General features: G+C 46.6%; 1 protein-coding gene across 2 annotated transcripts; it reads left to right on the top strand.

Annotated features, from left to right (window-relative positions):
* The first annotated feature begins 328 nt into the window (after positions 1-328).
* Positions 329-22,063, top strand: LOC137415958 (BMP and activin membrane-bound inhibitor homolog). 2 transcript variants are annotated; one of them, XM_068101485.2, is made up of 3 exons: positions 329-763; positions 9,332-9,613; positions 20,530-22,063. In XM_068101485.2, exons 1-3 carry the CDS (start codon positions 544-546, stop codon positions 20,901-20,903), a joined length of 876 nt encoding a protein of 291 aa, XP_067957586.2. In that variant the 5' UTR covers positions 329-543; the 3' UTR covers positions 20,904-22,063. The 2 variants fall into 2 exon arrangements, with proteins under 2 accessions (XP_067957586.2, XP_067957585.2); XM_068101484.2 differs by having other exon boundaries at positions 468-763; positions 9,332-9,631.
* The last annotated feature ends 523 nt before the right edge of the window (positions 22,064-22,586 follow it).

Here is a 22,586-nt window from a genome sequence, read left to right as displayed (position 1 = left end):
GTGTGGGTAACGAGATATGGGAGAACCTCCTAACTTTATGACCACCCCTCGGTTCAAGGAAACGCATTGGGAGAACTTCACCAATAACATTTATCGAAAAAGGAAATCAAGTGTAAAACATTGATGGGGAGTTGGTGTGAGTATCTCGTTTGTATAACTTTTTATAAGCTCGGTGTAACTTCCGGAGGGGGACGCATGTGTGGCTTCGGTGGTGGATATAGGTTCAGAAACCCTGGTTTAGGGTATCAAAGAAAACTGTGAAACCCGTTTGCATCCGCCCTCTTGTCGAACCATTCCCACCCCCGCCTCCGCCTTCCCCCCTTCCCGACAATCCCAGCTTGACCCCCTCTCGGCGCCTGTGTATCCCCGGGGCGGTGCGGGCAGCCACTGTAATTAATAATTAGGGGTGGTCTGGGCAGCACAAGACTCCAGACTCGGGCGGGACCGATCTGCCTTTCTCCCGCCTTCCTTTAACAATATGAGGACGACGGGCGGAGCAGCAGTCACTCCCCGGCATGCTACGGAATAGGTAGGAGAGGCTTGATGCGAGCGAAGGTGCAGAGTGAAGAAGGTAGCGAGCAACAGCCATACAGACCAGTGGCTGTTTTTGGCCTCCAAATCTCTGCGGGTTGGTGGAGGGTCGCCCTCCTGAGCGACCCTCCCAGGGAAGTTACAACAAAGTCCTGGCTCCGGACGGAGATGGAGTGGCGCTCCCTTTCCCTCGTGCTCCAGCTGTGCGTGCTCTGCGTGTCCTTCGCAGCAGGTGGGTCAGGTAGCATCTACTTATTGCTATGGTCTCTGTATTCTCTGGTGTCGTTACTTTTCCCTTGTGTCGCTGTTCATCATTACATAGGAAGCCTGTGTTGCCTTAACGGTCAAGGTGGCCGGCTTGAGATCTTAGGGGGTGTGAGTTGGAGCCCATGCCATTCCGTTGAATTCAGACCAGGTTGGTTGACTCAGCTATCACTACCTATAGCTATCGTCTCAGTATTTGCTGCGGTGATTCCGACTTTCTGTATCGAGGAGGCGACTGTGATTCACAATTGTTCGCTTCCTGGTTGTTGTACCTTTTGCTTTCCCTTATCCTCACCGCTAAAAAGTCCACTTCAAATCTGATCCTAACTTTATGTTCTTGAGTGCAGGTTGTAGGGTCGTGAGGTTTTCATCGATTTCTGAGATAGAGTGCTTTGAATGGCATGGAAGGCCTGGATAACATGGAACTGAGAGGTATCTTAAGTAGAGGCAAGGAATACAAACAGGATCAAAGATTGAGACATTGCTCAGTAGTCAAAGAGTTTTGAGTAATGGGGGGTCCAAGATGTGCCAAACTGCTTATCTGCCTTTGCGGCTATTCGGACGACCTATCCACCATGCATTTGCCCATCTGGATTACCTGCCCACCACGTCGTGTTCTCCCATCTGAGCTACATTGCCCACCGCACCCGCAACGGGCCCACTGCCCATACGCCCGTCCAGGTTACCTTCATCGCCACGAGTTTATCTGTGTGAGATATTTCTGCTGCTTGTTCACCTGTCCACTGTGCATTTGCCAGTTCGGGCTATACTTTGCGCACTGCACATTCGCCCATCGTGGCTACCTTACCTGATGCACCTTTTTCCCTTCTCAGCTGCCTACCCAAGAATTTGATCTTTCGGAATGTTTGATCAGCGTTACCAAAATGCATCAGCCGTGATCTAACCTGGACCGTCGGTTCAAATTCATAACCAACTCCTAGTGAAATCCGCACTCTCCATGATAGATAGGCCTCTGCACCGCCCATGGCTGTCAAGGTCCCAGGGTGTTCCATTCGATATAAGGAGCAGCCCTGGGATTGTGCCTTGACGGGGTCATCTCACAGGAGGGATCGGTGCAACAACCTTTCTGGAGGTTCCGGTGTGAGTATCTGTGCGTAGAATGCAACTACTTACATCAGGATCGACATTCATTCAAGTTTTACAAATATTCTGGTCAGCGACTCGCCCTTGGGTTTCCTTCTCACTGTGGATTGTTTTCATCCTCAATTTGAACTAATGTGCCAAAAGACTTCTCTACAAGGACGTTAGCGCACAATGAACAAACCTGTATGGTATTTTGGGATTTGAGTCTGGGTTCTAGGACTATCAGATGGGAACACAACAACGTTCCTGTTTACCACTTTTATACAAGATAAAGCTTATCTTTACTTGATCAACTTGTGTAGTCGTACCACTTACTTCTTTGGGTTTGCTTATTTGGCTTTCTTGTCTTGCTACAGCTCATTAGACAGGGATCCCAGTTTCGGCCCCCTTGGGCAGTGGGACCCTGCGTATCAAAGTGTATTAAGAGCAGAAAGTGGGGGATAGGACGCCGTGACCCAGAGTCAGAAAACATGCAAATCAGAACACACTGGGAAACGACAACAACTAGAACGGCACTAGGTAGACAGCATACCTCCACCAGGCTGAACAGTTTATGTTTTCTATCCCACTGATAGGCCGGATCTGGATTCGGACCTGAACCAAAATCGAATCGGCTTGTTCTTGTCACACACCCAACCGGTCCACCAAGGTTCCTCCAAATCCATCCATAACTTTTTGAGACATCCTGCTATGTGGCTGTTTTGGCCCTATCTCCCAATGGTGAAGAATCACTTAAAAATTAAATAATTATCATATCCAAATCCATATTCAGATCTTCACCAAAATAGAATTGATTCGTCCTTGTCAGACACCCAACATCTCCACCAAGTTTCGTCCAAATCCGTCCATAACATTTTGAGATATCGTGCTATGTATCTGTTTTGGCCCCATCTCCCAATGGTGAAGAATCACTTAAAAATTAGATAATTCCCATATCCGAATCCATATTCAGATCTTCACTAAAATCGAATCGATTCGTCCTTGTCAGACACCCAACATCTCCACCAAGTTTCGTCCAAATCCGTCCATAACATTTTGAGATATTCTACTATATATCGGTTTTGGCCCCATCTCCCAACGGTGAAGAATCAATTAAAAATTCTACTAGCCGGATCCGTATCTTCACCAAAATCGAATCATTTTGTCCTTATCACACATGCTACCTCTGTACCAAGTTTCGTCCGAATCCATCCACAACTTTTTGAGATATCGTGTTCACAGACAGACAGACAGCCGAAGAGACAGACAAACAGACAGCCGTCCTGTGATACAGCCGAACTGTCTACCAAGTTTCTTCTGTCCACAACTTTTTGATTTATCTTGTTCACAGACAGACGAACAGACAGGGATGAAAACATGACCTCCATCCACCTCCGGTTGTGAAGGTAAAAATGGTACGTAAGTTACCTCCCCCCAAATATAACAAGGTGGGTTACTCATAGGTGGGTTGCGTCGTCAAGCGTGGAGTCCTTCAGGTAGCGATGCAGACCTGGCTGTTCCATCTGCATTGAATTGGGTCCTGCAGTACCTCTCGGAAAGATTAGGGCATCGTGTGGCAGCACCGTCTCAAGATTCCCCTCTCTGGGGTAATCCCGGAAAATGTACACGACCTCTGGGAGTTGGGAGTTCCAGGGCCGCGTGTTTACCTCTGGGACAGACAAGATGGCCCACCGTCCTTTCCGGCCAGCAGAGGTTTTTCAAACGAGCCATGTCTAATGATTCTTCGGATCGCGTTATTTCTGGTTGTGTCCCATTCTTGAAATAATGTTTGTGCTGTGAAACTATCAGGCGTCATGGAACCAATAACCGTGTCGACTCTGCCAATGCATCTGCGTAAAAGAGCAAATTCAGTCCAGATTTTGTGCTCTTCCCTCCAGGGCTTCGAGCAAGTGCTGCTCCCATCATCCAATGTCATCTTGTATCCCGAGCAGCAATCTTTTTACCCCCATTAACCCCAATGAATACCACTCTCTTACTTGCAGGTTACAGTTACCTCCCATCGCCTCTCTCCTCTTTCATTGTTCGCTCATTCTCTTCATTGTTGTATCAATCTGCCTACGTTACCTTCTTAGCTTTTGTCAACTCACCTTTCCATGAGCCTCGACTTTATACACCGTAATATAATTAAATTCCAAAATTGTACAATTAGTAAAGTTATGAGAGGAATATTGTACAGTATTTGCAGAGGGTATATATATATATATGATCCTATTTGCTTTGTGACGATTCCTTCACTTGGCGTGGAAAACTCCCAATAAGTTAATCAACGTATTGTTTATGAATCGAGTTCCAAATGTTTCGCAAACATTGCCAAAAGTAATCAAGGAATTATATAACTTTTTGAACAGCACCTTACCAAGAAACCAAATGCCAAACACGTGGATTGTTTTTAATCCAAATGCTTGAAAACCATTTTCTGACTTGAGAACTAAATCATATATATATATACCGTATATATATATATATACACACACACACACACACACACACACACACACACACACACACACACACACACACACACACACACACACACACACACACACACACACACACACACACACACATACATACATACATGCACACACATACACACACAGTCATATCAAACGTCCATATGTTTTATACCTCTCCCCCCCCCCCCCCCCCTTCCCATGCCCCCGCCCAAATGCCCTCTCCCTCACACAGATCTCTCGATGTCTCCATGTCTCTCGGTCCCTGCTCTCAAATGTTGTGTCCTTCCCCCTCTCTCCCCATCTTGTCTACCGCTCCCGATGTTATATGTTTTATGTGTCGGTTTGTCTTTCTGTGTGATTAATGTTCGCTCTTTCACGAGCCTCGATCTTGTATACAAAAAAAACAAAAAAAAAACACAAACATATGCATACACACACACACACACACACATACATACATACATACACACACACACACACACACACACACACACACACACACACACACACACACACACACACATACATACATACATACATACACACACACACACACACACACACACACACACACACACACATACATGTCGTGGTTATAACCGCAGTGGAGTCATATCAAAAACTTTAAAAAGGTATGTGCTGCTTTCTTGCTTGACACTCAGTACTTGAATAAAATAGAGCGTGGACAAACAATGCTGGGAAGGTAATGGCAAACCACCCATTGCAACCCTTGCCAAGAAACGGCTTCAGCACCACCGACCACTCTGTGACGTAGTATGGTACGTCAGAATAAGAATATATATACTGTAGGTATATTGTTTCTGGAATGGCCATAGGGGGTAGAGGGAGTAAGATAGACTAGTTATTTTATTAATAAATATCTAGGATAAGTGTCTGGTTTCTGTGTAGAATGATGAGACTTGTGTCGAGTTGTGTTTAGAAGTCAATAAGCATGGCCCCTCCCCTCTGTAATGTGTCCAAGGCCTTCCTACCATTCCTCCCCCATTAATCCATTAAAAGATTCCTTATGTAATCTGTCTGTGTGTTGCTGTTATAAATCATAAGGAAGCCAGGTCAGTAGCAGAACCATGGAAAGAGAAGAAACCAAGAGAAGCCGGAGTACAACCATGTGGACCTCCAGGCGAGTGACCGTGACAGAGATCGAGTTCCAGAATGGGATCTTATAATATCACGTGTGCGTTGATTAAAAGCCATGAAGCCCGGATGTGACATATCCTGTCATCTCTCTCTCCCGCTGGAACCATATAGTCACCAACCCACACAAGCATCGCGTGTGGGGAAAGGTTCCTTTTAGTCTTGTGTTCTATAATTCTGTCTCATTGTATCCATGTGCATGTGTGAACGGGCCTCGAGGTCCTTGCTTGAAGCCTGTTGTTGGCTTAGCGGTTAGGATGCCGGCTTGGGATCCGAGGATCCTGGGTTTGAATCCCGGCCGACCACTGAATTAACGCCAGAGGGGTTGACTCGGCCCGTCATCCTTCCGAGGTCGGCAAATTGAGGACCAGTTCTCTGGTAATTCCCTGTGTGTTGCAAGAGGAGACGACCAGGGTTAGCGGCAGGAAGGGCATCCGGCCATAAAACATTGCTTCAAAAATGGGACCCCGGTGCCCGAAAAAGGCCAACCCCTGCTCTGCGGGGAAAAATGGCCTCTAAAGGTGGTCAATACATCCTTGCTTGTTGTCTTCCCAGTAAAGCGTGCCTTCTTCATTACACATATATTCTTCTTCTTCGTACGCAGAACAAGGCTGCGGGGTAGCATCATTGGCCGAGAGCGCGACTGTGTTGCTGCTGAAATGCCCTCCGCTGGTGAAGGCAGGAATTTGGGCAGGTGCCAGCGATGGCTCGACTACTCTTTGTGAAGGACACCTTGGGATCTATAACATCCACCAACGAATGCTGGCAGACAGAACACCCGCCCAACGTCCTTCGGGGGGGTGGGGGGGGGGGCGGGCACACACACTTAATCTGGGGGACGAAATTGTGTGGGGTAACAGAGCCAGGTCCTTGAACGATCCTGGGCACTTTAAGTGGGTTTGAGCCCTCATACGTGATGATATTGATGAAGCGGTACGCTCTGTGAGGTGTAGGACTACCACGGGTCATATTATGCAGTTAGTTGGTGATTTTCATAATCTAGGATTGGAGAACCCAAATGACGTGTAGGGTGGAGGGAGACATACACATGTCGGGGTTCTAGGAGTACAAGCTGATGTGAACAACGACACAGGTGAGTTTCACTAGTACAGTGAAACTGGTACAGACAGAGCTGAGAGACCATCATGCCTCACACCTGCTCCCCCAAAAAGGTCGAAATTTCACTTTGCAAGTCACAGACGTTAAAAATTTTTTGTACTTGATCCTTTCTAAAACTCTTGCACTGGATTAATCTTCTGAGCAGGTGTGCACATACCTTAGTTTAACCCAAAAAGCAGTTTTTCCGTTGGACTTGCACGAGGTGCAATTTCCACTTTCTTGTTTGCTCGCCTCTTGTTGCGACATGTTCTTCTCTTCGGCTGAAGATGACAATCTCGGTGTGAAATGCCCTCGTTCAACCTCCCAGCTGTTTTTCTTTCTTCGTCGCACGAGACGCGGTGCGCACAAAATTTAAACGGGTCTATTTGATTTCCATGGAACTACATGACTGTACGAGTGTACATGCAGGTGCTGCAAGGTGGAAATATTCTCCCGTGGTGCATTGCAGGTTGAGCTTTGTATGTAATGTCAACTATTAGTAAACAGCCCATCAAAATGATGGGTGAGAACAGTTTATTCGATGGTGCGGCCTCCTGAGCGTACCAATGCATGAAGCCCCGGCCTAGTGTCAGGTGTGCTTATATATATTTTTATTTATTAGACATCTTACGGATATAAATGAACACTCGTTTTACTTTTTTGCATTTGCACATCATGTTCAGCGAATTTCACCTCCCTGCGCCTTATACTTATTGTTATTTTGAAAAAACGTTTCTGTACACCGCTCTTGAGGCTCAGTTTCCAAGCCACCGTCTACAATTCCAATTTAAGAGACGTAATTACTCTTTTGTGGAAAATGTTTTTGGATTTTGTTTTATCCTCAAAAATAGACCGTAGTGAACACACATTCGTGTTAAAAGATTGACCTTTAAAACCCGCCCTTATGAAGGGGCACAGACATCCGACATCTGTATAAACACGCAAACTGACATTCATTTGATAAATGGTAAAATATCTGTTGCGTTATAGGATATTTTGCTGGTAGAACATCCTCTGGTGTTTTGTGGATTCATGAATTCCTTGCATTTTCCTTATTACATGGAAAAGGCCTGGGAGGCACTTCTGTGTTGGTTGCGTATGTGTTCAGAAGGGAAGACGGTGATGCGTCACGCAAGTCCTTGATACGGACACAGTTGGTGAGAATGAAAGGGGCAGACCAAGATCAGGAAGGAGGTGGTGGAGAGATACACGAGAGAGGTGGTGGTGCAGAGATGGGATGCTCGGTGTAGTAGAGGGAGTGGAGAGCAAAACCTTTGTAACCAACCCACAGATATGTGGGATTCATTGGGACCATGAAAATAGTACCTAGTTCCTTTCTTACAGTCATTTCTATGTCAATGCTGGTAGTTATAAGCTGCCTCGTCCTGTTATTGAGAAGGAATTCCGTTGGTGGAGGATCGCACATCCAGGAGATGGCTTTAAGCCGACAAAGAGGGGGCGGGATGGAGTGATAGACAGAACAGCATACTTTGCATTCCTTCACTTGCCTTGTACACAGTTAAGAAAGCAAACGCTCCTTACTGCCTTATTACCACTTCCATTTGCTCACTTCCCATCATACACCTGGCAAGCCTCAACCGAGGTATATTCTGCTGTCTTAATGCAAAGAAAGTTATAAATTTCCTCTTTTTTATTTTTGGCCTATTCCCCCATTTCTGTCATTTACTCCATTTTTGTTTTTCTCCTTTTTTATTTCCCCTTTTAGTCCCCCTTTTCCCCTTTTTTATTCCCTTCCCCCTTTCCCCTTTGTATGGCATTTCTTCCTGGTTTTAAGGTCATAAAGGACACAAACAATGGCCATGGATAATGCTTCAGTCACATTTGGCTCGGTGGCCGTAGGGTCTAAGAAATCTACGGCCACTAGCAATTATAGGGCGGCCGCAGTATTTCCACGGTCACACAATGTAGCAGTCACATATGTTTTTATTTTTCGGGTAGCCGCATACTTATTGTTATTTCGGGTATTTAGAAATTGTGGAGACCGAAAACGTGGGGGTGCCGTACGGTCTTTGATTTGATGTCGCACGGTGACCTTAGGGCGTCCCTGCGGCGGCCATATAATTTTCAAGGCAGACGCAAGGTAGCCTGAAGGTGCCCGCAAGGCGACCGCAGGGGGGCCCTAAGGCGAACGTGCGGCCAGACGGACGGTAACGAGTGGGTATATATACCAGTTCTTTTTCATATGTATATCGTCGTCATGGCTACGGCTTGCCGAATTGCTACGGCCACCCTAGAAATGAAAAATGTTATAACTCCGCGCTATAATTCCACGGCGACCCCTACGGCCTGTAAAAGATAGCCATACGCCCTAGGGCCACCCTGCGGCCACCTCAGAAACTCTGCGGCCGCACGTTTCTGTCAATTTAGGGGGGGTACGGCCGCCGTATCCTAGCCGTAGAGCAAATGTGACTGAGGAGTAACTCATGGAATATGTTAAATAAAGTGGTGGAAAAGACGGCGCATCAAAGGCGGTAAACTTCCGATTCAATATCAAAGGCGGTAAACTTCCCTTTCTGTCACTACTACATTTTTGTTTTTTTCCCCTTTTATTCCCCGTTTTCCCCTTTTTTATTCCTTTTCCCCTTTCCCCTGGTATGGCATTTCCCCTTTTTATTTTTGGCCTATTCCCCCATTTCTGTCACTTACTCCATTTTTGTTTTTTCTCCTCCTTATTACTCCCACCCCAAACCTCGCTATCGCAGGTGATATCCGTTGCTACTGCGACGCACCGGTTTGCGTACCCACCGGTTACATGTGCAAGTCTCCTGCGGCCGGTTGCTTCTCACGTCCACTGCGACCTTCCGACCCTCGCTCACCCCGCACCCATGGCTGCGTGGAAGGTTTGAGGGCCGGTCCACAAGCCTGCCGTTCCCAGAAGCCGACCAACCACACGGAGCCATGGCCACTGTTGAGCTGCTGTCAGGAGGACATGTGCAATTATCACGTGCTTCAAGGTCCTACAAACTCTGGCAAGGAATCTGCAGGTAAAGCCCCTTCTTCAGGTGGGTGGTGGTTGATCAAAGATTGATCTTAGTCAAACGTAGATCGTGTTTAACTACCCAACTAATAGGACTGGCGTCACAGCCATTTTCACGCTAATTTCTGACTGCCATGTTGTTTTCGCAGAACAGCTTAACTTGTGTTATATGTTACTAGCAGAAGTACCCGGCATTGTCGGGCGGGGGAAGGGAGGGGAGGGGGAAGGGGAGGGAAGGGGAACTGGGGGGGGAGGGGAGAAAAGGGGGGGATGGGAGAAGAGGGGGGGGAGGGGAGAAGAGGGGGGGAGGGGGAGGAGGAGAGGGGGGAGGGGGAGGGATGGGAGGGGAGGGGGAGGGAGAAGGGGAGGGTGGAGGGGAGGGGGAGGGTGGAGTGGAGGGGGAGGGGAGAAGGAGGGGAGGGGGAGGGGAGAAGGAGGGGGGAGGGGAGGGGAGAAGGAGGGGGGAGGGGAGGGCGAGGGGGAGGGGGGGAGGGGAGGGGAGGGGGAGGGGAGGGGAGGGGGAGGGGGGGGAGGGGAGGGGAGGGGAGGGGGGAGGGGAGGGGAGGGAGGGGAGGGGGAGGGGGAGGAGGGGAGGGGGAGGGGGAGGGGAGGGGGAGGGGGGGAGGGGAGGGGAAGGGGGAGGGAGGGGAGGGGGGGGGAGGGGAGGGGAGGGGAGGGGGAGGGGAGGGGAGGGAGGGGAGGGGGGGGAGGGGAGGGCGAGGGAGGGGGAAGAGGTGGGAGGGGGAGGGGGGAGGGGGGGGGGAGGGGGAGGGGCGGGGGAGGGGGAGGGGGGAGTCAAGTTCGGGAAGTCATTGTCGTCAATTGAATGTCGCATTTATTTTTTATTCCCTGTCAAATGGCATTGGTCCTTCCGAACCCGGGAAGTCGGAAGTCATTGTCGTCAAAGTTGAAAAATTAACGTTACGAAATACGCTGATGACGTCATAATTTTAAAACCCGAAGGTTTTTTAAACATTTAAGGTGTGCTGTAGTTGCTCTGAGACGTACTGATTCCGAATATGCCTTAGTTTTGCTCTGCGATGAGTAGTTTCTCGAGTTATAAGAGGACAAACAAACAAACATACTTTACTGCTTTATATATATAGATTACGCTCGCAGGAGGAGAGGGTATTGCATTTGGGTCTGTTTGTCTGTTTGTTACTTGCAAAATCGAAGATTTTTCAAGTATATTGGTCGGTTCCGTTTGTGGTTCTGTCTGTTTGTCTGTCTGTCTGTCTGTATGTCTGTTTGTTTGTCTGTCACCGGCCTACAGGTCACAATTTTCAACCGATCTTCACGAAACTTCACCAAATGGTAGAGTTGGTCAAAAGCAAGAAACCTATTGTTTTTGGGGTCAAAAGGTCCAAAGGTCAACATAGGCCAAAGGTCACCAACTTTGCTAAATTTCTAAAATCCTCAATTTTCATCCAATTGACTTGAAAGTTGAAAAGGACTTGCATATCTGGTCACTGAATTCAACCACCAAGTAGTTTTGAGGTCCACATAGGCCAAAAGGTCAACATAGGCCAAGTTTCAAAAATCATCAATTTTCATCCGATTGACTTGAAAATTGAACAGCATTTGCACATTGAGTCACTAAATAGGGAAACTAACTATTTTTGAGGTCCAATGGAGCACATCCAGGCTGAACATTTCACGTTTTGCATCCACTGATAGGCCGGATCTGGATTCGGACCTGAACCAAAATCGAATTGCCTTGTTATTGTCACCTACCCAACTCATCCACCAAGTTCCATCGAAATCCGTCCACAACTTTTTGAGATATTGTGCTACAAATCATTTTTGGACCTATCTCTCAATAGTGAAGAATCACTTTAAAAATTCTCAGATCCAGATCCGGATCCAGATCTTCACCAAAATCGAATGATTTCGGCCTTGTCAAACACCAAACCAAAACAACAGTGATTTGAGATATCCTGTTCAACGACAAACAGACAGGTTTCTGTTTTCACTCCTAATGCTTCAGTCACATTTGGCTCGGCGGCCGTAGGGTCTAGAAAATCTACGGCCACTAGCAATTATAGGGCGACCGCAGTATTTCCACGGTCACACAATGTAGCAGTCACATATGTTTTTATTTTTCGGGTAGCCGCATGGGGTATTTAGAAATTGTGGAGACCGAAAACGTGGGGGTGCCGTACGGTCTTTGATTTGATGTCGCACGGTGTCCTTAGGGCGTCCCTGCGGCGGCCATAGAATTTTCAAGGCAGACGCAAGGTAGCCTCAAGGTGCCCGCAAGGCGACCGCAGGGGGGCCCTAAGGCGAACGTGCGGCCAGACGGACGGTAACGAGTGGGTATATATACCAGTTCTTTTTCATATGTATAACAGCACTTACAGTTGTCATGGCTACGGCTTGTCGAATTGCTACGGCCAACCTAGAAATGAAAAAAGTTATAACTCCGCGCTATAATTCCACGGCGACCCCTACGGCCTGTAAAAGATAGCCATACGCCCTAGGGCCACCCTGAGGCCACCTCAGAAACTCTGCGGCCGCCGCACGTTTCTGTCAATTTAGGGGGGGTACGGCCGCCGTATCCTAGCCGTAGAGCAAATGTGACTGAGGAGTAAGTCACCTTCGGTGGCGTAGGTAAATATTTCCAAATTTATTTCCAGTGTTGTTTTTCATTTTCAGCCAAAAACATTAATCGTTACCTTCCCCCACCCCCAGGTACGTAAGAAAACTTCCTTTGTTCCCTTTTTCTGGAAATTTATTTCAATTTTGAAAAACATTCCCCAACCACTATCCTGTGATATTTTGCCCACAGAATGCGAGTCCAACTTCCCTTCCTTGTATGCCAAATCATTTTTTACAGACCATGACTGTCATCTAAACTCGGGTTGTCACTGGTATCTATATTGATTCACTAATCCCTCTGTATCCCACTAAGATGGTCTTATAAGACCGTTAATAGGAACCCTGCACCTCCTCCTCTCCTCGGTAATACTGACCCACACGTATCCCATAATGAGGACACCATCCCTCGGACGGATGTTAACCCGGGGAACCATCTGATACCATTCGTTTGTAGACATTAAACATCCCACCCATGATGTCTTTCAACGAATTTTATGTTTGGAGAGAATCCCATAAGTTCAAGTTGAATACAGTTAGGGGTGTTTGTACAATTACTGTTGGTTCACGAGTTATCAAGTGACCACTATATTCGACATGTGTATGTGTCTGTCTGTCTGTCAGTCCGCAGCATAACTACCCGGTGATATCATCCAATCTTGATGAAACTTGGGTGGGAGGTTTATATCATGATCTCGTTGTGTCCTGCCTCGAGTGGGCGTATTGCGCCCATTGTGGGCGGAGCTACGCCCGAAAAAGATGTCTTTTTAGGGGTAATCGAGTTCAAGCTACGTCTTCTCCGAGGGAGTTGGTGGAATCTGACAGGGGTTTCGGTATTTGGTTAGGCCAATGTCACGCGTCTAGCTCCATGGAGCTCGATTTTTTTCTTTTTCGCCCCCAGGTCAAGGTCACAAGGTCACGAAATTTAGAAAAGTCGATTTTTCATGCTTTTATTACATTGTTCGCTTCCTGATAGGGTGAAATGTCGTACATGATCTTATATTGTCACATACATCATGAAATACAAGTTTTCCAACAAATTTCAGAATCCTCGACCTTTGACCTATGATATTGGGATGGCTATGATATCGGGATGGCTATGATATTGGGATGGCTATGATATTGGGATGGCTATGATATTGGGATGGCTATGACATTGGGATGGCTATGATATTGGGATGGCTATGATATTGGGATGGCTATGATATCGGGATGGCTATGATATCGGGATGGCTATGATATCGGGATGGCTATGATATTGGGATGGCTATGATATTGGGATGGCTATGATATCGGGATGGCTATGATATTGGGATGGCTATGATATCGGGATGGCTATGATATCGGGATGGCTATGATATTGGGATGGCTATGATATCGGGATGGCTATGATATTGGGATGGCTATGACATTGGGATGGCTATGATATTGGGATGGCTATGATATCGGGATGGCTATGATATCGGGATGGCTATGATATTGGGATGGCTATGACATTGGGATGGCTATGATATTGGGATGGCTATGATATCGGGATGGCTATGATATTGGGATGGCTATGATATTGGGATGGCTATGATATCGGGATGGCTATGATATTGGGATGGCTATGACATTGGGATGGCTATGATATTGGGATGGCTATGATATCGGGATGGCTATGATATCGGGATGGCTATGATATCGGGATGGCTATGATATTGGGATGGCTATGATATTGGGATGGCTATGATATCGGGATGGCTATGATATTGGGATGGCTATGATATCGGGATGGCTATGATATCGGGATGGCTATGATATCGGGATGGCTATGATATCGGGATGGCTATGATATCGGGATGGCTATGATATCGGGATGGCTATGATATTGGGATGGCTATGATATTGGGATGGCTATGATATTGGGATGGCTTTGATATTGGCATGGCCATGATATTGGGATGGCCATGATATTGGGATGGCCATGATATTGGGATGGCTATGATATTGGGATGGCTATGATATTGGGATGGCTATGATATTGGGATGGCTATGATATTGGGATGGCTATGATATTGGGATGGCTATGATATTGGAATGGCTATGATATTGGGATGGCTATGATATTGGGATGGCTATGATATTGGGATGGCTATGATATTGGGATGGCTATGATATTGGGATGGCTATGATATTGGGATGGCTATGATATTGGGATGGCTATGATATTGGGATGGCTATGATATTGGGATGGCTATGATATTGGGATGGCTATGATATTGGGATGGCTATGATATTGGGATGGCTATGACATTGGGATGGCTATGATATTGGGATGGCTTTGATATTGGGACGGCTATGATATTGGGACGGCTATGATATTGGGATGGCTATGATATTGGGATGGCTATGAGATTGGGATGGCTATGATATTGAGATGGCTATGATATTGGGATGGCCATGATATTGGGACGGCCATGATATTGGGACGGCCATGATATTGGGACGGCCATGATATTGGGACGGCCATGATATTGGGACGGCCATGATATTGGGATGGCCATGTTATTGGGACGGCCATGATATTGGGACGGCCATGATATTGGGACGGCCATGATATTGGGATGGCTATGGCTATGATATTGGGATGGCTATGATATTGGGATGGCTATGATATTGGGATGGCTATGATATTGGGACGGCTATGACATTGGGTTGGCTTTGACATTGGCATGGCCATGATATTGGGATGGCCATGATATTGGGATGGCCATGATATTGGGATGGCCATGATATTGGGATGGCTATGATATTGGGATGGCTATGAGATTGGGATGGCTATGATATTGAGATGGCTATGATATTGGGACGGCCATGATATTGGGACGGCCATGATATTGGGACGGCCATGATATTGGGACGGCCATGATATTGGGACGGCCATGATATTGGGACGGCCATGATATTGGGACGGCCATGTTATTGGGACGGCCATGATATTGGGACGGCCATGTTATTGGGACGGCCATGATATTGGGACGGCCATGATATTGGGACGGCCATGATATTGGGACGGCCATGATATTGGGACGGCCATGATATTGGGACGGCCATGATATTGGGACGGCCATGATATTGGGACGGCCATGATATTGGGACGGCCATGATATTGGGACGGCCATTGTATTGGGACGGCCATTGTATTGGGACGGCCATGGTATTGGGACGGCCATGATATTGGGACGGCCATGATATTGGGACGGGCTATGATATTGGGACGGGCTATGATATTGGGACGGGCTATGATATTGGGACGGGCTATGATATTGGGACGGGCTATGATATTGGGACGGGCTATGATATTGGGACGGCTATGATATTGGGACGGCTATGATATTGGGACGGCTATGATATTGGGACGGCTTTGATATTGGGACGGCTATGATATTGGGACGGCTATGATATTGGGACGGCTATGATATTGGGACGGCTATGATATTGGGACGGCTATGAAATTGGGACGGCTATGATATTGGGACGGCTATGATATTGGGACGGCTATGATATTGGGACGGCTATGATATTGGGACGGGCTATGATATTGGGACGGGCTATGATATTGGGACGGGCTATGATATTGGGACGGGCTATGATATTGGGACGGGCTATGATATTGGGACGGGCTATGATATTGGGACGGGCTATGATATTGGGACGGGCTATGATATTGGGACGGGCTATGATATTGGGACGGGCTATGATATTGGGACGGGCTATGATATTGGGACGGGCTATGATATTGGGACGGGCTATGATATTGGGACGGGCTATGATATTGGGACGGGCTATGATATTGGGACGGGCTATGATATTGGGACGGGCTATGATATTGGGACGGGCTATGATATTGGGACGGGCTATGATATTGGGACGGGCTATGATATTGGGACGGGCTATGATATTGGGACGGGCTATGATATTGGGACGGGCTATGATATTGGGACGGGCTATGATATTGGGACGGGCTATGATATTGGGACGGGCTATGATATTGGGACGGGCTATGATATTGGGACGGGCTATGATATTGGGACGGGCTATGATATTGGGACGGGCTATGATATTGGGACGGGCTATGATATTGGGACGGGCTATGATATTGGGACGGGCTATGATATTGGGACGGGCTATGATATTGGGACGGGCTATGATATTGGGACGGGCTATGATATTGGGACGGGCTATGATATTGGGACGGGCTATGATATTGGGACGGGCTATGATATTGGGACGGGCTATGATATTGGGACGGGCTATGATATTGGGACGGGCTATGATATTGGGACGGGCTATGATATTGGGACGGGCTATGATATTGGGACGGGCTATGATATTGGGACGGACTATGATATTGGGACGGACTATGATATTGGGACGGACTATGATATTGGGACGGACTATGATATTGGGACGGACTATGATATTGGGACGGACTATGATATTGGGACGGACTATGATATTGGGACGGACTATGATATTGGGACGGACTATGATATTGGGACGGACTATGATATTGGGACGGACTATGATATTGGGACGGACTATGATATTGGGACGGACTATGATATTGGGATGGCTATGATATGATGCCCAGTCATGTCTATGATTAAGGAATGAGCTTTCATAGACCCTAAACCTATCCATAACCAACAATATCGAAAAGACGAAAGGTTCCAATGTAGTATCGCAAAACTAATTACTTGTAATTCTGACAAGGCAAAAATATGTCGAAAAAGCAAAGTTTTTGATTGATGAAGAATGAGTGTGACAACTTATCTACCTTTTTTGAGAATGTTTACACCATGGTCTAAATTAGGTTATACTAGCAAGACCCCCAATCTCCAGCTGGGAGTACCCTCCTCAGTTTATCGGAGCTCAAGCCATATTACATCCCGGTGAACATGCCGCAAAGTACGTGTCAGAGTACGTGTCAGAGTACGTGTCAGAGTCCATGCCGGAGTACATGCCGCAAAGTATGTGCCGCATAGTACGCACCAGAGTACGTGCAACGTGCATTTACCGCAGTAAGGATAAAGTACGTGCTCGTCTGCTGGCCTTGGGTGGCCAATTAAGGCCAGTATTGGGGATGCAACCAGAAGTAGAACCGGGTTTAGAACCTCTGCGTAGGCCCAAGAACTGTTAAATGTCAATTTTGGAGTTTCAGTCACATCCACGTTTTCTCCATTGTCGTAAGATGTATTCCTTGTCCTTATCTCCTCCACTTAATCTCTATATCTTGTGAGCGAGGATGAAGATATGTAAACTTTCAGAGGACACAGAGCAAAAAAGAAAGGTTAATAGCTGGAAGAAGAGTAACAGGTGTCGGAAAGTTTTGAAGTTTTGTGTAAATGAGCTACAAAATGGTTCTTGCCTTTTTCCGTCCCTAATCACAGGAAAATAGAATTGGGGAGAAGCAATTGCAGTCAGGACTACTTTCTTTACGGGGAGTTGTTTTTCATCGGGTGAGCCAAAAGGAATATTCCGGAATAATGATGGATAAGCCACTTCAGCAATGAACAATGTTAGTGGGTGACAACTAAGGAAAATCATATTTGTTTTGTCAGTGCCTGATGCTGGTGCTGGTTCCTAATTTCAAAGATCTGTTGTGAGAGGTGGTGGAGGTGGTGGTGCTAATTGAGCCCACACTCTTGAATGAGTATCAGGGTGCTCATAACAAACTGTGAATGATGTTTCTGGCTGAGAACCATCCCTGGACAGGTTCCCACCCCATTACTGGGCGGCCATGGGGATAAAAGGCAAACCCAAATTGAGAGCAAACGCAAACATCAAGTTTGTACCCGCACTCCACCACTCCACATGCTCATTCGGAGAGGCACCATGTGAGAATCAGATGAGGATTTATGGGATTCTTTTTGAGGTCGCATATAATGGATATGGTGTTCAGTAATCGTGACCTCATTACAGAAAGGATATTTATATGAGAAGGAGTTCAGAATGGAGTATTGAAAATGGCTCCAATGCGAGCAGGTCCAGCAAAAGATAGCAAAGATGAAGGGTGTGTTTCATTGGAGAAAAGATATTGCTGGGATAGTATAGACTATAGAGGTATATGAAAAACTAGAATGACAGTTAGGGTTAGGGTTATGGTTAGGGTTAGGGTTGTTATGGTTAGGGTTAGGGTTAGGGTGGTTAGGGTTAGGGTTAGGCGTGTACCTCTGTCATGCTGGACAGTTTATGTTTTGTATCGGAGTTGTTAGGGTTAGGGTTAGGGTTGTTATGGTTAGGGTTATGGTTAGGGTTAGGGTTGTTATGGTTAGGGTTAGGGTTAGGGTTAGGGTGGTTAGGGTTAGGGTTAGGCGTGTACCTCCGTCATGCTGGACAGTTTATGTTTTGTATCGGAGTTGTTAGGGTTAGGGTTAGGGTTGTTATGGTTAGGGTTAGGGTTAGGGTGGTTAGGGTTAGGGTTAGGGTTAGGCGTGTACCTCCGTCATGCTGGACAGTTTATGTTTTGTATCGGAGTTGTTAGGGTTAGGGTTAGGGTTGTTATGGTTAGGGTTAGGGTGGTTAGGGTTAGGGTTAGGGTTAGGCGTGTACCTCCGTCATGCTGGACAGTTTATGTTTTGTATCGGAGTTGTTAGGGTTAGGGTTAGGGTTGTTATGGTTAGGGTTAGGGTTAGGGTGGTTAGGGTTAGGGTTAGGGTTAGGCGTGTACCTCCGTCATGCTGGACAGTTTATGTTTTGTATCGGAGTTGTTTGGCCCTATCGCTCAATGGTGAAGAATCACTTGAAACATTCTCGTATCCGTATCCGGATCTTCAACAAAATCGAATCAATTTGTCCTCGTCACACACCCAACCTGTCCACCACGTTTTGTCCAAATCCCTCCATAACCTCCTGAGATATCCTGATCACGGACAGACAGGGAGACAGACAAACAAACAAACTGTGGCGAAAACATAACCCCTTTCTCCCCTTCGGTGGTACAGGTAATTCAAAGGAGATTGGAAGAAGAGATGGAAATAGATTGCTTGAAATGGAGGTGGGAATAGGATGAGATTTTAGACTTTGAAGATGACGAAAGAGAAAAATAACAAATTTGACCGGGATTTTTTAACACAATGTGGAATCGTAAGGAGGGCTAGAATGGTTCGGGTTAGGGTTTGAAAGGTAATTTGAAAGGAAAGGTAAACTGGTTAACCAGTTTGAAAGGTAATTTTATAACATAGAAGAAGAAGAATTAGTATATAGTTGGCTGCATGGTAATATTAGGCAGGCTATAATGTCTGTGCTCGGGAGTATGCAGGTCTTGTGACGCACACACATAGTCACGTGACAAGGAATGAGATATGAAAGGGGAAAAAAAATTGACAATAAAAACTGCTGTACTGTAAGGAGGATGACAGGATAGCCTAGCCCGAGAGGTACGCACACTCACCTCTAATCTGTCGAGCCTGGGTTTGAATATTGACCCACCTGTAAACTGTCATCCCGGTGTTTCACAGGCAGGTGAATCATCAATGTGCGTGCCGTCCCGAGATGGACGTTAAACGGGCATTCCATCCACCAGCATTCGTTGGTGGACATTAAAGATCCCACTGTGTCCTTCGCAAAGAGTAGGCAAGCAATCACCGGCATCATGATCAAATTACAAATTCCTGCCCCAGCCAGCAGAGGGCACGACATCAGCGGCAGAGCCCCCAGCCAATAACACTACCCCGCACTACATCAGCAGCAGAGCCCCCAGCTAATAACACTACCCCACAGGGGCATGACATCAGCGGCAGAGCCCCCAGCCAATAACACTACCCCAAAGGGGCACTACATCAGCAGCAGAGCCCCCAGCCAATAACACTACCCCACAGGGGCACGACATCAGTTGCAGAGCCCCCAGCCAATAACACTACCCCACAGGGGCACGACATCAGCGGCAGAGCCCCCAGCCAATAACACTACCCCACATGGTTACTACATCAGCTGCAGAGCCCCCAGCCAATAACACTACCCCATAGGGGTACTACATCAGCGGCAGAGCCCACAGCCAATAACACTACCCCATAAGGGCACTACATCAGCTGCAGAACCCCTGGCTAATAACACTACCCCCCGGGGACACTACATCAGCGGCAGAGCCCCCAGCCAATAACACTACCCCACAGCTTTGGACTGTCCTCAAACGAGGAAGAAGCTGGAGTTATAACATTCACCAAAACCCTCCACCACCTCTTTTTACAGAGATTAAAAAGACTTTTCAAACTTTCGATGTGAAGTTTTTTTTAACAGCTACATGAAGGTATTTACATTTTTATACATGTTTCTCTTTCTCAGCAAATGTGCACACAGACGACGAGCAAATAAAGGGACATGATGGCATTCAATCCGATACCAGAGAGCTGTGGTTCCGTGCCGCAGTGATTGCCGTTCCAGTGGCCGGTGCTTTGGTCCTGATTCTTCTCATCGGCCTAGCGCTAAGGCTTCTGCGCAGCGAAGCTCGACGTCAGCGCCGAGTCTTGGGGAAGCTTCGCTGTCTGAAGACTCAGCCAACCGGCCTGGTGAAGACTCACATGTGTCCGACCTGCGACGGGCTCGGCTGCAGCTGTCCCATTTACCAGACGCCTGGGTGGCCCGTCAGGAAACCATCGGCCTGGTCTCTAGGCTTTTGGGGCCTGCAAGGAGACACTGTAAAGGTTGCCTTTGTGTGAAATTTCCTTGTTGCATCGCCATTCAGACGAGGAATAAAGGACCAACACTTTGATACTTTTGCTAAATATTACAGGGAACAGTCACGTCGAATGATGGAATTGGAAACTTACCGGAAACACCTTGCAGGAGATGAAATTGCTCCTTGGCTCCAACAAAACCTTGTATTTGTAATGAAGTCCGAGTGTGCGGGTAGTTTAAATTTTACATGGACATTTCTTTATCGAAGCACAGCAATATATGTTGATTAAAAATTATTGAAGGCCTTTGTCTTTGTAGTGTTGGTAACAGATACATTTAAGTCACGTTCTTCCTGATTTAATGCAGGTTTTGAAAATCAAGATGGCGGCAAGTGAGACGACAAACAGGAACAATTTATGAAATTTATGAAAACACCTCTATTCAGAGACAATTCGTTGTACGATAGACTGTTGATCGCCTTTGAAGAACATTCGTGTCTGACCCTGAGAGAGAACAGAACGAACCACCTATAGCAAGAGCGGCCATTTTGATCAACAACACAAACGTCGACGAGTGAATCGAGGATCTCCAAAGAGTTCCTGTTGGTCACGTCGGTTTTGAAAGTGAACTCTGGTGGTGGTGGTTGTTGTTGTGACTGTCATCCATGACAAGTTCGTCACACTTAAACAAAATCCAGGTCACAAAAACTAACCCTAACGTCGTCTCATGAGGCCTTCGGTTTCTACCACCTGATTTATCATTTTGTGAAATACAGATTTGATATCGGAGGCAACATTTGATGGATTTGTATATTTGACTGTTGTGATGAAATCTGACCACATTCAGGTCTCTCCCTATAGTTTTGTGGGAATAAAGGGTAAATGAGGAAAATAATGATGATGAGGGTGGGGTTAGGGGGAAGCGGGGCGATAAAGTGAGAACTGTGTGATGGAGTGGAGTTGGAAAAAGGGCTCAAAACCAGAATTCATTCCTTTTTCCAGTTTATGAAGTCGCAAGAGATGCAACGGATTTTTAATTTGAAGTCTCAGAGAAACTGTCTAATTCTGCACCTTCACCCCCTTTTACCTTTTTCAGAAAAACAAAGCTGTGCATTCAAATCCTGTATCCATCTCCGTCGGGATTTGGTTGTGATGTATATTGCTTTTGTTGAAGATAATATATTTTTTTCTCTCAGTGTCAATCTTTGTTTTATCTCTGAAATCTTAATAGCAATGGCCTTGTTCCTCTGTAACAATCCTTCCCACCGATTGGTTGGACAGCTGCCCTGACTCCACCCACAATTGCCTCTTCAATGCGTATTTAAAATGCTTCAGGAAGAAGATAATTAATTTACAATAATTTATTAAGACTACTCATAATGACATATTTAAAAATTACACAGGAGAGAAAACCGACCGACCATAACAAACCTTGACCTCTTGGACATCCACTTCCTGTTTGCATCACGCTTTCCGTGACGTCACTGATGGCGTAAGAGTTAAATGTTTAATAAATACAATTTCATTGAGGTAAAGGCGATGTAACAATTTGCCCTTTTGATTTGAAGAACGGGAATAAAGGGGGAGGAGGGTGTTATGTCTGGTTGAGGAGTTTGAAGACAGATTTCAATGCTACGGCCGCCATGTTGGTGTTCACTGTTATGCGAAGCCAAACTGCCAAAGGCTCCTCGGAGCTGTCACAGTCACAATCACTATATGTACTCC

Source organism: Myxine glutinosa, chromosome 10 (assembly GCF_964187855.1).
Source record: "Myxine glutinosa chromosome 10, kmMyxGlut1.1, whole genome shotgun sequence".
Lineage (NCBI taxonomy): Eukaryota > Metazoa > Chordata > Myxini > Myxiniformes > Myxinidae > Myxine > Myxine glutinosa.
The sequence above is the reverse complement of the archived record's forward strand: the minus strand, read 5'-3'. Positions and strand labels throughout refer to the sequence as shown.

Coding starts and splice junctions, on each gene's coding strand:
- LOC137415958 (XM_068101484.2), top strand. CDS start 544: ATGCGAGCGAAGGTGCAGAGTGAAGAAGGTAGCGAGCAACAGCCATAC. Junction 764..9,331: donor CTGCGTGTCCTTCGCAGCAG/GTGGGTCAGGTA, acceptor TCGCTATCGCAG/GTGATATCCGTTGCTACTGC. Junction 9,632..20,529: donor AGGTAAAGCCCCTTCTTCAG/GTGGGTGGTGGT, acceptor TCTCTTTCTCAG/CAAATGTGCACACAGACGAC.